The sequence below is a fragment of the Necator americanus genome, chromosome III (assembly GCF_031761385.1).
Source record: "Necator americanus strain Aroian chromosome III, whole genome shotgun sequence".
NCBI lineage: Eukaryota > Metazoa > Nematoda > Chromadorea > Rhabditida > Ancylostomatidae > Necator > Necator americanus.
Window position 1 is genome coordinate 28,207,071 of NC_087373.1, and position 20,107 is coordinate 28,227,177.

Sequence of the window (20,107 nt, forward strand, 5' to 3'; positions counted from 1 at the left end):
TTTCATAAGATATCGAGTTACAAACCAGGAGGCATAAAGTTGCTGAACAAAAAAACTAACGGAATCTTTGACGAAAATTGTAATGTACACCTTTCATGAGCACAAGGGCTAACGACAAACCTCAAAAATTTCGCAAGCGTTGGAGATCAGGATCTAATCTTGGTCGATTATAGTTTTCTTTAATCTCACAGAATATCTCGGGAAATTCCTCTCACTCACCTTACGCTGATTTTCTTTCCTTCCCTGTCTCATTGCTTTCTTTCCTAAGCAAGCGTAGTGTTTATTTGCAGCGCCCACTCCATAGGACCCATTCGAAAACCACTGGTTGCGGAGATCTTGTGTGTTGCTGTTTGTTTGCTCACTTTTTCGCTCTCAGTTTGGGGATTGTACGAATTACGAGCTGAGACTGTCACTTAAGCAAAGCTGCGCTAGATAGTTTCCTCCTCGAGTGATGTTGCACCTGCTTCCTCTCTTCTTTTAGTTAGTTAATAAATATATGTCCGCCCAAAGTCATCTTACACCTTAATTGAAATTGTATGTTCTATTTGTCCCATCACCTCGATCACCTTGACTCTTGACTTGAAAATCGAGCTGGTCGACCGGGCGCCAGTAATTTTTCCACTTGTCCCGATCGTGTGCTAGTGTAGCCCAATGGTTTTTCCTTTAGCGTGGGACATAAGAAGCATCTAATTCTTCTAAGGACTTGAAAACTACAGGAATGCCACGATATCTGCCCCATAGGCATTGAAAAGTTTTCCTCATTCAACTTTTAAACTGTTAGAATCTTAAGCAGTTTTAGGCAGCAGTGCACATTTCTCGCCACAGGAGATCACAATCAGTTCCACCTAATCCAGAAAAAGACGTCAGAAGCAGCCTTGGCTGCACCTGCGCGATCCCGCATTTCTGAGCTTTTAGTGTGGATCTAGAACGCATCCAAACGCTTGCGCGCCGCACTACGATACGACGATGGCCAGGGGCTTCTTGAAAGCATTGAACAGTTCGGTTTCGTTCTGAAGTCGCACCCTTTTGTTACCTCAATTCTTGGTGTCACGCGATTTTCTTCTGCCAATAAATACTTCCTTCTTACCTTCTTTAATACAAAACGGTCTAGCCGTCTCTTCAATGTAGTCGTCGCCGCATTCTTAACAGAAAATCAAATAAACATTATAAGGGAACATACACCATTGTTTTCCGGGGAGGCTTTGGAATCCGACTTAATAGAGATATGGTCGCACCAGGAGTTGCGCACAAGTCTCTGCTCAGCATTTTTAGGAAAAGGTCTACGATCGCTACAGATTCCTGGATTGGCTGATCCTAGACAGCGCCGAGCAGCCGCGTTAACTCATCAGAAATAAAAGGTACGGTAGCTACACGTCACAGGATTTTGTACAGTCATTTTCTTCCTTATCGAAACAGGCTTCGAGCGGTTCATGAGCCTAAGATTGCTCTAAGAAACTGTAGGATTGCAAACAATTCCGTGCGACTAGCTATCTGCACCCAGTCCTGAATGGCATTGCTAGCCTCGTCGGAAAGAAAAAATGTTCAAAAATGATATTTCCTCTAAACCGTGCGCTTATACAATCATTTTCTTTGTTAGCTTAACAGACTGTACAGTACTCTGCAGTGTTGCTGAGATCATTATACGATTGTGTACGAGTCGTGCAGGAATTCTACGAGGATTGCCGCAGAGGCTCTGAAGACAGCGAAGGCACCATCCAGAACCGCGACTTATAACAGCCTTGTTTGCTGCTCTAGTTGAAATGCAACGGCTTTTCATTGGAAAGGAAAGAAGAAGTAGCCGATAAAACTAGCGTAAATGTACTTCTAACATCAATATGTGTTATACAGGATCCGGCTGAACTCGTCCACCTCTTTTTAGTTTTATTACCTTGAATGTGATCCTCAGAAGGTGCTTTCATCAATACGACGAAAGAGTGCTTGATGAATGCCTGTTTCGTACTTTATGATGACGTTCGCAGGCAAAAATGAGTCCACAAAATCCATTTTTCGCTTGACCGTTCATGGCTGTTGAAGGGGCATTTTTGAATCGAGCGTTCGGGAGTATTTTTTAAAACTGGGGTGACTTATGGGTGGGTTGGATAACAACGGGTAAATGCCGAGTTTTTCTGAAGGTTGAGTCGACTGGTTAAAGCCGAGAGCATTTTGCAAATATCTTCCTCGTGCGGCATGCTCTAACAGCAGCACAAAAACATCGAGAAGTAAGACTTCTCCTGGAGATGGAGATTTACCAGCAATTTATCTCCATACATCACAACATCCGTCTACTTGTTATGAAGGTAGGGAAGGTAGAAAAAAAAGTTGTTTCTGAAAAGAAAAATATGAAGATGAACTTGTCCACTTTCTCACAGACTTTGTGTTGTTCTTTCGTGCACGGTGCTGTAGAATTTGTTTGTGTAGAATTCGTTCTAAACTATATCTATCCAAACTTTTTCGACTTCATATTTCTTTCTGTCGCTACTTGAAAATTTATTTGTTCCAGGACTTATTTATTAAAAAATAGCTGTTTTTCCCGCTGAACTCATAACATATTCAAGGATAGCAAGATAAGATACCAATACAAAGCGGATCGTCTCCATTTCACATCGGATTCCGGACGTCAGCGACTGCTCCTCTCTGTTTGTACTCTCCTTGTTTGTACTCTCCGCATTGCCAATTTCTTCGCATAAAAACACATAAAACAGCATATGGTACATAAAAAAACATATGCGTACTGAAAAGTAAACAACATTTTGCTGAATGAGTCTCTACGCTACACTTCCTTTCGCTATAACAATGACAATAAGTTGGCTCACCGTTCTCGCTGCACCGAGAAGAGATCCGTTCAATTTCCAAGTATTTTCCTTCCAATTGCGGCTGCTGAAAATGGATAGACACGTAAGTTTTACTGAATAAAGCAAACTGCAAAGAATTCTGTAAATCTGTTGTAATTCTGGTTTCAAACGATTCCGACGATTTTTTTTATACCACAAATATTGGAACGCTATACGAGGAGCGTTAATCTAAGGTTGGATCTCAGACACCATCCACAATGAAGAGTTCCAGGTATCGTGGAGGACATTTTAAAAGATAAATCTCAAAAATCATTTCAAAGAAAAATTCCACAGATGCACAAATGAAAACAAAACAAAACAAATGTAAAGGGTTTCGACAAAGCCGCAAATGGTTTTCAAAACATTCACTGATTTCAATTGCACATTCGCTTCCTTTGGTCCCTCTCCGGGAATCGTAGAACTGCTCTCAAGAAAAATACGCAATCGTTTGCTGACCGCATCAACACCACAGCGTACTGTATTGTCTGTTGCACTTACAAAGAAAGTGATTGTATGAGCATGAAATCTCATTTTTGATCTGCCATTCAGCATTGTGTGGTGACAGCCAGATCTCAAAGGATTTGTGGTAATCGTAGAGTTCTTGAGAGCAATTTTAGCAAGAGGCTCATGTTCCCGTGGATTCCTCGAAGTCTGCTTGGATAACGAAGAAGGTGACTACACAAACTCCTGTGTTGTTTGTCTAATTTCCTGTAAGGAATGCGATGATGAGACAGACAGACTCGGAGAGACAGCTAAATACTCAACAAGCCTTTCATCCCTCCGGGGTCGATAAATTGGTACCAGACTTGTCTGGGAGGATAAAAGCACTGACTTGACACATCGGCTAGCCACCGCAAGTCATTGTACAGGCCAGTTACACGTTCGTAAACCTCAGATTCTGAATTGAAGTGAACGTGGGGGCGCATCCCAAGCGGATTGATTAACGCCACAAACTTTATCCTTTATCCTTTAATTACCGGTCTGGAACAATTCGAAATGAATAAACTAGCAAAATAAAACAATATTGATGAGAAACTTTTGGAAAATTTCCAAACTAATCCTAACCTACAATTAACGTTTTTTGAAAGTCAACCCAGAAGCAGTGAACAAAAAGAATGTTAGTGAGAGTTCAAAGAGAAACTAAACGTCCTCAAAGGAGAGCGGTAAGGACTGATATGGATCGTAAGACCGAAGATGGTGAGAGTTCTGGTGGATACAGGTGAAGGAAATCGTCAACATCATGAAATTTACGAACATGCTGGATCAACGAGGAGAAGATATCATTTGTTTGTTTTATTTTTTGAATCTAAATTGAAAAAAAGCATTTCCAATTGCATCATTAGAGTTTTACCCTCGGGCCAAAACATGAATCCTTTGTGAATGACAACGATTACGGCATGAAGGAAACAATTGGCCTCCGGCGAATGAGCCTGTTATCAGCTTCAGCAACAACACCGACCGGGATGTGTAGAAGATTTGGTCGGGTTTTAGATTTCACATCACCTACGAGAGAGAGCCTGAATGTTTATCACCATGGAATTTTAACTTCGAAAACAACATTTCAGATGTTTCAAAAGTTGCTACAAACAGTTAACCTCGAAAGAACAAACAAAATATTTCCTACTTTTTTTTATCACCTAGGTTCCGGTCCCTAAACATTCGGTAAAAAGATGAAACATTGGACAGGAATTGATTTGAAGCGGTGACGGACATCACCCTATCCGAGTCAAAGAGTGGTGTAAGAAACTGCACAGCACGGGAAAGGGTAAAAGTCTGTGATCAACTCCTGAAAAAAGTTTTTGAAACCGCCTTGTCCATTGTCTCCAGCGACAGAGGATAATGTTAATAATCCCCGTGCTATTCAAATGAGGGATCCTAGAAGGTACATATCTGTAAAAGGTCGTATCCTTGATTCTTGTCGAACAGTGGGAAATCCAAACGCTCGAATTCTTTGAATTTCTAAAATTAGAATTATATTGTATTCGATTGAAACCATACGATATCGATTCCCGGCATAGCTGTCATTTGAGGAAAGTAAATGATGGTAGAGGAACAGTTCATCTACTCAGTCTAATTGCTAGTACTGTCACGTTTCCTGGAAGTGATTATATCTAACTTCTAGAAAAGGATAAGGCAAAATTTTTTCTCATAATTTGAAGAATTGGCTCTCAATTGAAAACTTTCCACTCAACACCTGCACTTTTATTGTGTGTATAGCGCATTGTTGAATTCTGCAAATGTTTGGTTTTAGAAAAAGGTGTAAACCTTAAGCGCTTCTTTTTTTTGAAATTTATTCTCTTTGTTTTTCTTTTGAAAAAATCTCTATTTTTCCACATCTCAAAATTCAGTAATCTTTCTCTTGAAGTAACTGTTGACTGTCTCTTAAAAATGTAATGGAATGAGTAGATCATTTTATAAAACCTCATGTGTGACTATGCACCATACCACCGAACATTCACAAAATTCGCAACTGTTTTGCCCTTTTCGATGCTTTAGTCCAAAAAAAGCAAAAAGAATCCAAAGTTGAATGTGTTTGCCCAGCTGGAAGCCAGCTGGAAGTGCGTTTTTTTTTTCTAAAGGGAAGGCAGTGAAACTAAAACAGTGGATGCAGCTTTGTGTACTTTACAATCTCATCGAATTATATTATTTGCAAAGTCTAGGGGAAATTTCCATGTCATCACCTCTAAAATCTCAGGAACCTTCCGTTATCCCGGAAAACGTTGTCCTCTTCTGATGGAATATTAACTTCCCCGGAAAATTCCTCCTTCCAGTAAAGAAATGCATGCACTGGAGAAATATTCAGCTCTTATCATCACTTGGCATCTTTGAAGAGTCTCAGGCACTTCGGGTTCTTTTTGTAGGTTTATGTACCCACATGGTGCTTACACTGAGTAACGTCTCAAGAACATGGAAAAAACCATGTTCATATATTCATATCCAGAATATCGTTTTCCTCGCACGCAATGCCGCCTGTCGGTCCCGACGCCACATCACGAGTTAATTATACTCGTTTAGTACTATGTTACAATTACAATATTGACATTCCAAGAAATCCTTCAAAGGAGTGGATTTGACTTTTAATACTACTTTATTTTACTTTGTAGTACTTTAAGAATTTTGAAAAAGTGACTTAAAGGCAGCATACCACGAATCTGGGGTGGTACTGATTTCAGGTGGAGTGTCCATATACGGAGTCGTAGATTATGGAGATCGGGGTGGTTTCGCTCATCTCTCCCTGAATCCTTGCGAACAGCCGCCTCCAGAATGCTGTTTTGTACGATCCCTTCTATTGCAGCGCGCCACCCTTGCACGCGTAGGGTCCCTTGCAGCCTATCGTGGCACTCCGAATTGATTTTCGACGAATCGCAGGTCGAAGGCGGCGCAAGGGGCGGGGCATTGCAATAGAATGGCGTCGTACAAAACAGCATTCTGGGGCCGGTTGCTTGCAGTGATTCAGGAAGAGATGAGCGGAACTACGCCCGTCTCCATAAATTACGACCCCGTATACGGATACTCCACCTGAAATCTGCACGACCTCAGACTCGTGGTATGCTGCCTTTAAGGAGATGTCCTTTCACGATCTTTGGTCTCGAAACAGTTCGGAAGCGAATAGCTGTTGATCATGCGCAGACATGGATGACCCGTGTCGTGCGTGTCTATCTTTCTTTTTTCTGTTTTTGTTTTTATGTACGTGGAATCAGTGAACGAGCGAATAAACGACTGGTCGAACGAATGAGTCGATTCTTCGATGACTTCTTAATGGAGCAAATACTGAAATTGTTCTTCCTCTTTACTGTGGTCAACGCTTTGGCATCATCATTTTCCGAATAAATGAATAGGTGAATGAATAAATGAATCAGAGAGTGAATCAATGAATGATCAAGGATGAATGACTGGTCGAAGATAAACTGAGGAAATCCCTTCTAATATCCGAAAGAGTAAAATTTAGCGATTTTATAGTAGTCATTAGCTTCTGGCAACGATTAACAGCATTTTAACGCAGTGCGATTTCCTCTTCTGTCAGGGACGTCGACGTCATTAACGATCTAAAGAAGTGCTCGCCGACCTCCCTTTGCAGATTTACATGTGCTTCCTTTCGCAGTCTTTTTCTAGGAATAATGGCGTCTCCGTAAAGGTGTGTTAGTCCAAAATGAGGACAACATCAGGTGTCCAGTCACCATGGTGTTTTAACCAGCTGTATATTGGTTTTTTATTTGAGCAGTACTTGTTCTTGACCGGGATGTATTCGAATTGTATTGTATGGATTCCTTTCCGAGAAGCAAACGGACGCGTTACATTGCCCATTCCTGTTGCTCACATTTCATATCAACATCAAAATTACTAAGAAAAATAACGAATAGACAGAGCTACAGTTTTAGGAAATCCACTCTTTTTCTTCTTTAGATCTGTTTCTCAATTTTTCCTGAAATCTCTTTAGTGAAACGAATTTGAAAGAGTGCTAATTAAATGACTTAACAACGCGGACATCTGAAAAAAAAGATAATTTGCCAAGTTGAGACTACGCCATCTTTTTTCCAAGATTACTTAAATAAAATGTGGTGAATTAAAAATCTATTTTGAAGGAACAAAGAAATATAATGTAATCACTTAACTTATCTTATTCATTTCAATAAAACTAATCAAACGACTTAGTTGACTATAAATCAAATTTCATGGTTGGAATCGCCTTTGAAAAGCTTGTTCTCTCCTGTAGACTACACATTTCACATGCTTGTCGACGACCAAATGCTGAAGGCAGTCATCAGAGACGGTCCGCCTAAACCAACACGAGAGGTTGACCAAGAACTAGGCGCTGACCATTCAGCAGTCGTCCGCCATTTGGGAAAAAATTGAAAAAATTGGAAAAAAAAGCTGAAAAGTTGAAAAAGTTGAACAAGTGGGTGCCGCATGAACTGTGCAAGTCCCAAAGAAACCGCCGTCTTGAGATCTGCTCAACGCTTCTGTTGCACAGAAAAAACCATCCATTTCACGACAGTTACGTTTTTGTTGTTACATGACATGAGAAATGGGTCCTTTACGACAACAGGAAGCGTCCTGCTCAATGCATGGACAAGGGTGAAGCTCCCAATCACTTCCCGAAGCCAAAAACGCACCCGAAGAAGACCATGGTGACTGTGTGGTGGTGTGCCACAGGTGCAATCCACTTCAGCTTTATGAAAAATGGCGAGGCCATCACCGCAGAGAAGTACTGCAAAGAACTGGAAGAAATACGTGGAAAAACTCCAACTTCCTTGCCTGGCGTTATTGAACAGAAAGGGCCCGATTTTTCTACACGACAATCCCGGCCACACATTTCAAAGGTGACGTTACTGGAGCTGAACGAGTTAGGCTACGAGACTCTGCCTCAGCCACCATATTCGCCAGACCTTTTGCCAACCGACTACCACGTTTTCGAACACCTGGACAGCTGCCTAAGAGGTAAAATCTTCCTAAAATAAGGTGATGATGAAAACTACTTCCAGAAGTTTGTGGTCTCCAAAAGCTCGAGCTTTTACGCAAATATGAATTTATGAATAAGCAGACTTGTGTCTTGTTGGCAAAGCACTCCTATCGGTTTTTTTCGACTGGCAAAGTTGGTTTTGAAGCGAGTTATAGCTTTATAGTTATAGTTATAGAGTTCCAACGCGAATGCTTAAAAACGCGCACTATTTTTGCACCAACCTAATATAACATAGTAATCATATAAAAACAATTCCAGCCGTCTAAATTCAATTTCCAATCCGCATGCGAAAAAAATTAATCGTTATGAAACGAGAGACTATTCTTTAAATACTTTGTCTCTCTCAAATTGGACTCATTTCCGAAGCTGCTTGCGAGGACAAAGTGCAGCTCATTGTTTGAACGGAATTTTATTTAAAAAGCGTTTGAGGCACTTCAAGAGCTTCTGCTGCACGAATATCTTCGATATTTTGCCACTCAAGTCTTAGCTTCGACAGCGCTCTCGCATCACGATAATTATTCTGCTGGTGTTAACCCATTAACCGTAACAATTGAATAAGGGCAACAAAATCAGGAAGCCAGGAATCTGACGTAGTTAGGGAATCCACAGCTAGAGATGTGGTTGTAGATTGCGAGATCAGAAGTGATTCCGGTATCTCTCCCTAATCGTTGTAAAAAACGACCTGGGAACCACTTTTGATTATTACGAAGTACGTTAGAACGCTCCCTTATGCACGCATTCCGCCCTTCCCCCCTCCCCTCAGCAATATATTCATAGGTTTTACGTGAATACGCTGGTGAGGATAGCTCATTAATCTTCGACCGCTCGCACGTCGATGCGGCGCGTACACAAAGGTGGCGCGTTCCAACTGGAATCCTGGAAACCGTCGTCTTCTTTCGTCTTCAATGCCGTTTTCCTACGACGATTAGGAAGAGATGAGCGGAACCGTTCCTGGTACCACAACCTACAAGCCCACCTATCGCTTTTCCCTGGATCTCCCCACCATGTCGGATTCGTGGTATGCTGCCTTTAACCACCATATTTTACTCAGTTGATCGAGGACGTCAATTCTAACATATATCTAGCGGGGATTTCTCTAGCGATCTCATTAATTTGTTGTTTTCGTGAACGTTAAAAAACCAAGCGTCCTGCTAATCAAAAATTAAAAAACCAAAACTAAAGTTAAATAACTTTAAAAAATCTCTCTAAAAATTCTGCAACTTCTATCTTTAAGAAATCCTGAAAATTTTCAATAAACAGCTGAATAGGTATTTTCTTCACCGACTACTGAATCTGTACGTTAGGACGCTATAATATTCTCCTGCTGTTTCAGTTATGTAATACATTCAACCTTTTTTTTCGTTCTGAAGCACGAGCAGTGTTAATCACCGTGGGTGTACAAAACTATTTAGTTACTTAGTTATTTAGTTAACAAAGAAAGATACTTTGGTGAATCTTGCGAAATTATCGAAAAACAAAATGAAAATTCATCAATATTAAGTAACATTTTGCTGGTTCTATGATGGTATAATGAGCAGAGCTGTTTGGGCGACCGGGCGGGAAAAAAACCGAGAAATTACTGTAAAAATTACTAGAATTACTAAAACTACTTGTAGTTATTTTTATTACTAAAGAATTACTGTAAATAGTGGAAAGGTAAATACGCTCAAAAATGGTGTCTTAAACGATTTATTACGTGTTTCATGAGTGTGTTCATGTTTATCCAGATTCGTGACTCAGTTTAGGAAAGCAAGCGCTTTTTCTTTTCTGCGCATGAATCATTCTCATTTGGATTCACTCCCAAAATTGAATTTTCTCGTTTCGCAACACTTTTATTTTTATTCTTTGAGTCATTCTCTTCAACTCAACTTGATACTCATTTCCTTCGAAGCTGTTGGAATAGTGCAACTGTCTTGGAATGAAACGCTATAAAAAATATTACTTGTGAATCAGTGCATGAAATTACTTAGTAATTTCGTGCACCGATTCACAAGTATTCCGATTTCGTCACATCCTATTCACCATCACCTTTTTTATTTTCCGGCATCATCCAGCAAGTGTCAACTTTCCAAATGTCCACACTTGAAACGCCCCTATCTGTCATATCACCTCGGACTTCTGGAGAATCAAGGGGGGAATCCTGCATTAGGCTTGTCTCCTGCTCTGTTTCCTTTTTAAAGCGTGGATGATTAATGAGAACGATTTGGTTCTTCAAAGTAGAAACTACCGCATTTAGGTGAACAGCATGAGTAGAAGCAGCACCTAACCACCTACCGCTGGATCTCCGTTTTAAGCCAATTTCAGCGCTTGACTCCATTTACATATCTGAGGAAAAAAGCGAGAGGCGCGAGTGACGATGAGATGGTCCCGCTGTGCTCCCCGTATCGGGCAGTAAATGATGCTTGGAGCTCATCGTTCAATTGGATTTCCTCGGTCATAAAAGCCGCGTTGCTCATCGATTTCTGCAAGGTCGTTCGGAATTAGCCGCCATGAGTCCCCCTACACGTCCGTGACTCAGCCGTCCGTCCCCACTCGGTCCACCCCCTAAGTGAAAGCCCGCCTCCTTATCTGGACTTTCTCCAAAGCTTCGTTCCATCCTCAGATCTCCATCAAACTCTCAACTCCGGTAGCAGATCGATTCAGAGTTTTCTGATCTACTCAGCCTAGTGCTCGGCTGTTGTAGTGGTGTTAATGGCCACGAATACTGAAACATACATGTGCCTCTTTCGTCGACGACGGTAAACACAGCATGATTCTCTCTGTGCACACACGTACACGCACACACACACATTCACCAGCTTTAATTCGTCGCTGTCGTGTCCTCGGATGATTTCGTTCTCACGCGCCCTTCTATACACCGTGCAGCAAACATCGGACCTTCTCCATGCGTTTTTGTTCTCTTTTCCTTCCATTGCCTCCTTCTCCACTTTTTTCATCTTTTCTTCCTGTCTTTACTTTGCTCTGTACCTTTAGTTTCTAAGTAATTCATATGTCTCCTTTTACATTTACTTTTGCACTTCCATGATGAAAAAACCCGTTTTTTCCTAATGAAAGTGTAAATAAATAAACAAACAGATAAGTAAAACACGTCAGTTCTTGCAGGCAGTAAAGGATTATCGTAATTTTTATCGAATTATTCCAACTATTAAAGAGATGCTGGGCGATGGAATGAATGTGTGATTCACAAACGTCGGAAATGCAAATGTTTCACGTCGGCGTTCCATTCCGGATCCTTTCATGCCTGGGAACCTTTAGAACTTTTTTTCAGTTTCATCTTTAGAAGTTTTTCGTGGCAGATGACTATTTCAGTTTTCTTTCCTCTACTTTCTTTTCTTTTTCTTTTACTAGAACCTTCTTCAACATTTCGAAGCTATCTCTGAAGTGGAACATTCAAGTTGTATTCTTCTCGCGAGTTGTCTCCAAGTGCCACGTACATCCAGTTCATTTGGATTTCCATATTGTCACTTACCTCATTCTCCGATTCCCATACTCTATTCATCTCCTCTGACATGGCTCTTCTGACACTGACAAATATCAACTACCGTAGTTCTACCCATGTCGAAACGTACGATTTTACTCCGATCCGATAGAAGCCCAATACTGTAACTTCTGCTTAAGACTCCATTCAAGCAATTCTTTTCGCACCGATAGCAACTGATGAACTTAATTCGATCATGAATCTCGGCAAATCCACTTTTTACTACCTGGATAGATGAATGTTCCCTTCTTCTTCTTTTTTCACACCTTAATAACGTTACTCGGTATGAACGGACTTATTTTTTTACTTCAAAGTTTCTGGAAAGAAAATATACCGGAATAATTACGAGAGAACTTGTTTCTCTATTAGTGGAACATTCCTTCTAAACGCAAAGACGCAAACCAAATGGGATCCTTTAGTCTTTCCGCTTTTTTGAAGCGAATCAATTCTGCTCGTTGGTTTCTGTTTTTCGTAAAGCGGCAAGCTCGGGTCTTTAAAGCAGAAGCACAAACATCATTGAATTAACTAATCCCTACTTCAAAAACCTCACCTGAACAGTATGTAAAGTATTTGCAAACCAGACTTAGTGATCCTCTCCGAATTGCTTTGACGTTTTGTCCTGTCCGGAACATTCGTATAATCAAATAAATTCTTTTCCCGTTCACCTGTTTCAGCTGTTATTTCCCAGTCCCCCAGGTCCTATTTTGTCTAAACGAGAGACATCGTTGCCTTGTTTTCTCGTTTTCTCAACTTAAATTTTGAGAGATAATGTTGAAGCCATTGATTCCTCCTAAATATTTACTATTCTTATCGCTCCACTCGATTTTGTACCTATTCTACTGCGAGAACAGAAAATAATCAGAACGTTAATTCTTTTAATTCTATCAAATTTTATTATTAAAACTGAATCATAAAGTCTCTGGTGTATCAATCTACTTGGGATGCGCCAACGAGTTTTACTGCGATTCGTAAACGTTGAGATTTTGAACGCGTATTGGCCTCTACAATGACTTGCAGGGGCCAGCCGATGTTTCAAGTCAGTGTTTTTATCCTCCCAGGCAGTTCCGGTACCAATTTATCGACCCCAGAGGTATAAAAGACTTAATTTGCACTATTTTATAATAATAACAATAATAATAATAATTTCGTTATAATTTTTTATTATTTGCTTACGCTGCTTGTTTCTTAGAGGGGAAAGAGCACATGTGAAGAAAATGAAGGAGGAAATAGATGATGAAAATTTCAGGATTTTAAGAAGTCAGCTAATTTTTATCGCTGAGCACATTGGAATAGAGTATTAAATTATGCGGAGAGCGAGTTCCTTATGACTCCTTGGTCGAAAAACAAAAAAAAAAGCTCGTCTAGATGAAGATTCGGAAAAAGATCCAGATGTTTGGCATCATATGTTCGAAAATCCAGCAAACTCACCCGGAACTTTTGAGAGAGAGAGTGTTCTAACTTGCTTAGGGTTTAAAATGTTGAAAGTTGAATTCACCCTCTTAAAACAACACTCCCCACTCAAAACACTTAAAACTGTATCCATAGATCAAAATTGCTTAAAACCAGTTACTGAGGCAGTTCTGAGTTCTGAGATTGTGGGAGAATAATAGGCGCTTCATGGCTGTGACTGCACCAACAAACCCGGGTCCACAAAACAGCGCCCATATCGCAGCCGTCCTCATGAAACGACCGGTGTAACATGCCAGGTGTAGCGCCAACAACGCATAATACGTATAGATCTCTACACTGCAGTGCATCGTAAAGGAAGAGAATAAAAAGTGAGAAAAATAAAAAGTGAAAAAAATAAAAAGTGGCGTTAAAGTCATATTGATAAAATGTATAAATACCCATAGACAGTAATTTGAATTAAGAGGTTGTTGTTAATTGTAGTTCCTATATTATTTTAATTATAAGTTAACAAACAATTTTTACACAGCATAAAACTGTAGTAAAACTGTTTACATATTTTTACGCCTCTTTGTTTTTTTTAGGCAAACATTTTTGTTTGTTTGTGAGTTGTCCGCAGCTGCTGTATGCGATATGATTCTCTTTGTACTAGCACCGAATATTTTTTTTCGTAACGTTCAGCTTATTGGAATTTTTTTCGAGCTAGTTATACGTGATATTTCGATGATTTGTGCAGCATAATAAAAGTTGTTTGGTGATTATTAATGTAATTACTCTACTATTACTTGTAATTTATTGATATGTCGGTTACTAATAATAATTATTATTATCTATTAAATTAATTCTGCGAATAGAGTTGTAATTTTCAATGCAACTACAAGTGAGAAGAATTTCTAATTTAAAATGATTTTTTTATTTTGCTTATACACATCCACTTATTTCTGGCTGTGTATCAACTATAAAAATCCATCGGGAAAAGATAACAGCAAAATCAGGGAAAGATCTGACAGAAAATGACTTCAGGCTTTTCTATTTTGGAAATAGCAGCTTCAAGGAGTTTTTTCTTAGCCGAACCTAATTTCTTTCTTTTTTTTGAAACTTTTCGCGTAGCATCAACCATGAAACATGGATATAAATCGTGAAAAATACTATCATTTAGCATAATTTCACTCATTCGGAGAGCTTCAGTGGCTAAATCACCGAATCCTTGGCAAGATGAAGTGCACTTTCCTCCAAACATCTTCAACACGCGATCTGTTAGAGCTATTTGTGGAACTGGTCGAAGTCAAGTGGGACAAATTCGTTCGTTCATCGGTTATGAAGTTTTCTTGTCTTAAATTCTACGATTAGAGACTCGTTCATGATTTAACGCCGAATTCTATGCTCTGATTCATATGGAATCAGATAATTGTTTTTAGCTATTTTTTATTTTCTTGATTTTTAGCTCCTAATTTTACCGATTAATCTTTATTTTTTAGTTCATTCTAACCCCAATCCTCAATTATTGTTCGTGCGAAATTCAAGAAAAACGAAATGATTGAAGTTTTCTGAAAATTGACATTGCTTGCTGAAATTGAGTTGTATGGTACGGAAATAGCATCTCGACGTCTTAAAGCCATTTTACTTTGTTTTTCAAGGTGAAGTTGTAATCTCTATGCACTGCTGACGTCAGAGTGAGGATTTGTTCAGCTCGCATACTCTCATTTTACTCATCACTCCCCTGAGGAAGGTTTTTGACGAGCAACGAGGTAGCATTGTTTATTTTTAGCTTCTAATCATTAAGTAATTATTACATGGGTTAAATTATCGCCATATCTATTTTTTTTGTTCTGCTCTTGCTTTAGGATTGTAAACAGCTACATACGTATGTACGTAGATACGTCAACGCGCCTAAAATTTTTGCATCGCAGATCCTGTTTCCCTGGCAGAAAATAAATGTGTGTAGTTGACAGATGGAATTGGGGAATGTGACCGACTTCTTTTTTTTTACATATCCATGCTGAGCGTTCGTTATCGGGGCTGGTTTTCTTTTGGTGAAATTATCTTATTTTCACATTAATATTTCACTTACTTCGGTATTTCTGTTTCGAATTACTAAAAATAATCTCAATGAACTTATCAAAACCTATACCTTATGATGAAACCTGGGAGCTATTCGTGTTCGCCCCGATTTGTGAATCCTAACACACTCGTCCTGCATGTATATTTCGCGTATTTTATATATGTCCCTCTGATTCTTTATGGTTGTTGGAGCCTGCTTTTTTGTGGAGTATTTAATTTTCCAGTGGAAGATATTTTTCCTGAAAAAATAAAGCTGGAATCGTTTGTGAGAGTTCTCTGTGTGCACCTATTGTTTCTCGTAGTCCATTTCTTTCATCTACATGATCTTCTGCAATATTAAGTTGATTATTACATCAATCCAGAACAAAGATATCGCCAACTCTATGATTTGTTTAGTCTCTTTTGTCAGATTCCTTTCCTCGAAAGTCTGCATCATTTCATGTTGCAACACTTTTCGTATCAGCAAACATTCTTGCTACTTCTTTATTTTCCATGAACGATCGACTTGCACTTTCTCCATTCCAAAACTTGGAGGATTTGAATCTTTTTCTCCTTTTTTTTAAATGTCAGAAATAGAAGGATGGGATTATTAGAGAGGTTTTGCCTGACCCAGAAATAATCTTTTTCTGTTCTCGGAAATCCCCAAAGAATAAAAACTTCTCCACTGCGTATGTATGACCCAAATCTCGACTAGTACCTTCCTTTCTGCTGTTTTTCCTCATTCCCGCGAAGTCCTCTCAAAGGTGGTCAGACAAGATCCTTGAGTTATGTTATACTGTAGAGGCTTTTTCCAAGTTAAGTACACTTGATAGAAATGTGTCATTCCTGAGTGGAGCACTATGTACGCACGGATTTTATCCGACATATTCCAAGTGAATGTCAACTTGATCGACAAAGGCACTTGAAAATGTACGAGAGACGAAAAAATTAAGGATAACACTTTCCACAAACATAAGCGCTTCTTTGAATCGATTCTATTTGAGTTTCTTCTACATCCCTCCGGCATCAACTCGACGTTGAATAAATGTTAGCTCAGTTTTTTTTTTCAATTTATGTTACTATTTACAGAATATCAGGCGCTATTCTATATTTATTTCTATTCATAGTTAATCCATACGAACATATTCATAGTTTTTATCGCTACGTTACTCCTCAACATCCTTCCAGTAACGTTGTAACGTAACCTAACGGTAATTTTGCATGTATATAAGGTTGAGAAGGTTGATTCATGAATAACTTCCATCCAAAAACACGGTACCTATTGTTATTGTTTACTCATACAATGGGTTTCTCAAATAAGGGATTTTTGTTACCGCTTCGGTTAGTCCGGGTTTGACAGAAGTTTAGTGTTGTGCGCCTTCATAGTTTTCTTTCGTTTCTTTTTCTATTTTATTTATTATTTATTATTATTTATTTATTATTTTTTTCGTTTAATTCGAGAACAGAGAATCAAGGAAATACACTTATGCCATGTGATGCTAATAGCCCTGCGGCCATGGCTCAAATAGTATTAAGCGGTGATAACTTATCGGACGGTTAGAAATTGGTTTGTCAAATTCCGTTCTGGAAGTGTGACCTTGAGAGACAAACCAGAGGGGTCGTCCTTCACACTTCGATGGCGATATTTTGGAGTCAGTGTCATTTGGACAAATCCACGAAAAACAATGAAAGAATTAAAGAATTACCCCGGATGCTCACTACATGACAATCACAATAAATGTATGAAAAAACAAAACAGAAGCTATTTATGGCTATATGCATTTCAATGGTGTGAACGAGTGAACTCTGAAGAACCCTCGGAAAGAAAATCCAGTTATAGTTCAATTGTGCCCGTGGTATTCCGTGTTCGAGACCTCAGAAGATCAACAGAATCTCCTCACCCGCTACGAAAAAGATCTGAGACAATGCGAAACGACGCTAAGCACCAATTCTCGCAGTGCCCAAAGATAGTGTGCGGTCCAGTGATGACTTCGCCCGCGCACAGTTGACATGCCCAGTTTCGACCCGCTGCATCCGTCCAGGCGGTCACACACACGCCTTTGAAATGCATAGTTGTTGTTTAACGTTGATCCCTTTCAAGGATTTTTCTCGTGTTCCTTAATCGGTCACCGAGACCACAAACCATCCGCCTTTTCATTCTTATCGGTCCTTTTATCAGCTTTTTTATAAGAATGTCTGCAATCGTTCTGACTAAATGATTGGGGTTTCTTGGGAGCGAAGATCCTTTTCTATATCAGAATTCTTGATTTTCCACTATTGCTGTTCGTTAGTTTGTACAGAATAACTCTTAATTGCTTGGATCAGTTTGTCGTTTATAATTTTTCATTACTTTAAACAATAATCCATGAGTAGGACCAAATAGTCTTGACAGAGTCACTTTTTTCACTAGTTTTTTCGTTTCGTTCGCTCCTAGGACGACTCTGAGATCGTAGTTTGTGCGGATACAGTTTCTGTCCCATTTCTTCCCAGGGAACCAGCAAGTTTTAGTATGTTGGGAACCAGTAAGAGGTTCAGCTGCGATTGCGTGATCTTGGTTCCAAAACGCCTAGGTCCAGCCAAGTTCTTTCCATCTCCTCGGGGTCGCCAAATTGGTGCCGGACTTGTCTGCGAGGATAAAAACACTGACCTGGCACAGGCGGCTAGCCTCCGCAAGTCGTTGTACGAGCTAGACACGCGTTCGTAAACCTCAAATCATTTTGAATCAAAGTCGAACACCAACAGGGGTTGATTAACGCCGTGCACTTTGGTTTAATTGTTTGGATATTTGGATGGCTCATCTTCACTATTCATCCATGCCCAATCATTGCCTCCACTCATTTTTTCCTCTCGCAATCATCACGGAATAAGATAGACATTTTTGCAAATAACGACCAAATCCAGAACTATTAATCCCATCCGGCTGAACTCTTTGTTGGTTAGGGAATGTTGCAATTACATCTTCTAATCTCCGTGGAGGTCTTGCTCGATGGCATTTTTCTGTTTTTTTTTTCTTTTCCACATCCATGAAACGTGTGACGTAAACTTTTAATGAATTTCTTTATTGCTTGCTAAACTTTAGGTTCTAATCCTTTTTCGCCATAACAGAAATTCTTCATGAACGGTGTCTTCCTTCTGTTTATTCGCACAAACTATTTTTATCTGCTCCATTTAGTTCTCCGAGCATCGCTCCTGTCTTGATGGTCTCTTTTTGAAGTCGTTCGCAACCGAACGTTTCAACAGAACCTTCCATCAACACGTACGCCCCTCGTCGTTCTCCCTAGGGACTGATTTCAATATCTACTGGAATGCAGCTGTGAATAGCTTTGGGTCGTCATTTCGCACTTTCTTCTATCTCCTAAACGGGTGATGAAAAAACTGAATCGATACTAACCAGTTGGCTAACGTCCTCATGTACAAAGTTCCCCTTAGTCGAATAAGGGAACGTTTCGCCTCTATTCTGTCTAATTCCTTCTCACTGTCGAAGGCCACGATGAAGAGCAGCCATCATTCCTGGCTAAGGTTTTTATCCTTTGTCAATGTTTGGATGTGGTCCTTGAACTGAGAACTTGAGGGGGACGGAATCCAATTCGCTTTTGAGGTTGATCTTCGCCAATTGTTATTAATAGATAATTATCTCCGTGAAAAGTTTACATAAAAAAGTTAGGAGAAGTTAATTCAAAGTTCACACCTTACCGTATTCGTTTATTGAGAGGAAAGGTGAGAATAACTTGTCTGTTTATTAGTGCCGTGAACAAAACATTATATTTGTTCCTTTCACAACATTGTTGAACGTGCAATGAGTGCAAGCTGTGCTCGTGTCGCCCTCTATCAGGATTTAAAGTGTCCTGCGTGACAAATGGCTTTGATAGATGTTCATCGGTCGTCATACCCGCTTGACAAACGAGCGGGCAGAGCCATGTGTGCGGATCCTGAGGCGTAGGCAGGTATTGCGGTACAAGTGGATTTTTCTCCGTACTGAACTGACAAACCGTGATTTAACCAGTCTTCACGATAGTCGCCAACAAACATGGATTCACCGTTTGACTTTTTTTGTTAGTCGATGAAAAATTCTGGAAGTAGTTTACGATTGAGGGCAGCATAACACGAAATTGAAGACGTTGATCTCTCCATGAAAGGAGAATGTTATGGGTGTAGATTACGAATATGAGCGCGTTTGCATCCAATTCCCCTTAATACTTCGAAAAGACTACGTTTGAGACGACCTTCCTGCACGAATTTTCCTACGATACACCTTATAACGCCGGCATTGTCGGTTATTCGCCGTTTCTCTCAGCAGCTTATCTATTGGTTTCACTTGAATGGGCCGCTGGGGAGAGCTCATCGATCATCGGTTACTCGCTCGCAAATGCGGCGCTCGCACAATGTTGGTTGTGAAAGTCGCCTCGTGGGAAAATTCGCACAGGAAGACCGATTCTCATGCCGTTTTTCTAGGACGATGAGGAAGATTAAAGCGTGATGATGCTCATGCTCGTGCTCTACACCTCTAATCCTATTTTTTCGAGGATAAATCCTAATAGGGGCGGGTGTAGTGTAGCGGTTAGAGGTTCCGCTTCCTGCACAATCGATCGGAGGTTCGAATCCGCCCTAGTGCTCACCAAGCCTTTCATCCCTCCGGGGTCGATAAATTGGTACCAGACTTGTCTGGGAGGATAAAAACACTGACTTGACACATCGGCTAGCCACCGCAAGTCATTGTATAGGCCAGATACACGTTCGTAAGCCTCAAACGATTCTGAATTGAAGTGAACGTGGGGGCGCATCCCAAGCGGATTGATTAACGCCAGAAACTTTACTTTTACTTTTAAATCCTAATATCGTCAATTTCTTGGCATGTCTTCTTTGACAGGTTTTTCAATTTCCCTTGAAATC

The 20,107-nt window shown here is 40.0% G+C and overlaps 1 protein-coding gene across 1 annotated transcript; it reads left to right on the plus strand.

The window, feature by feature from the left end:
• Positions 1-7,897: 7,897 nt before the first annotated feature.
• Positions 7,898-8,290, plus strand: RB195_011189 (uncharacterized protein; the record flags this gene model as incomplete). The annotated part of the gene is made up of 1 exon (XM_064192503.1): positions 7,898-8,290. One exon carries the CDS (start codon positions 7,898-7,900, stop codon positions 8,288-8,290), a length of 393 nt encoding a protein of 130 aa, XP_064050086.1.
• Between the last annotated feature and the right edge of the window lie 11,817 nt (positions 8,291-20,107).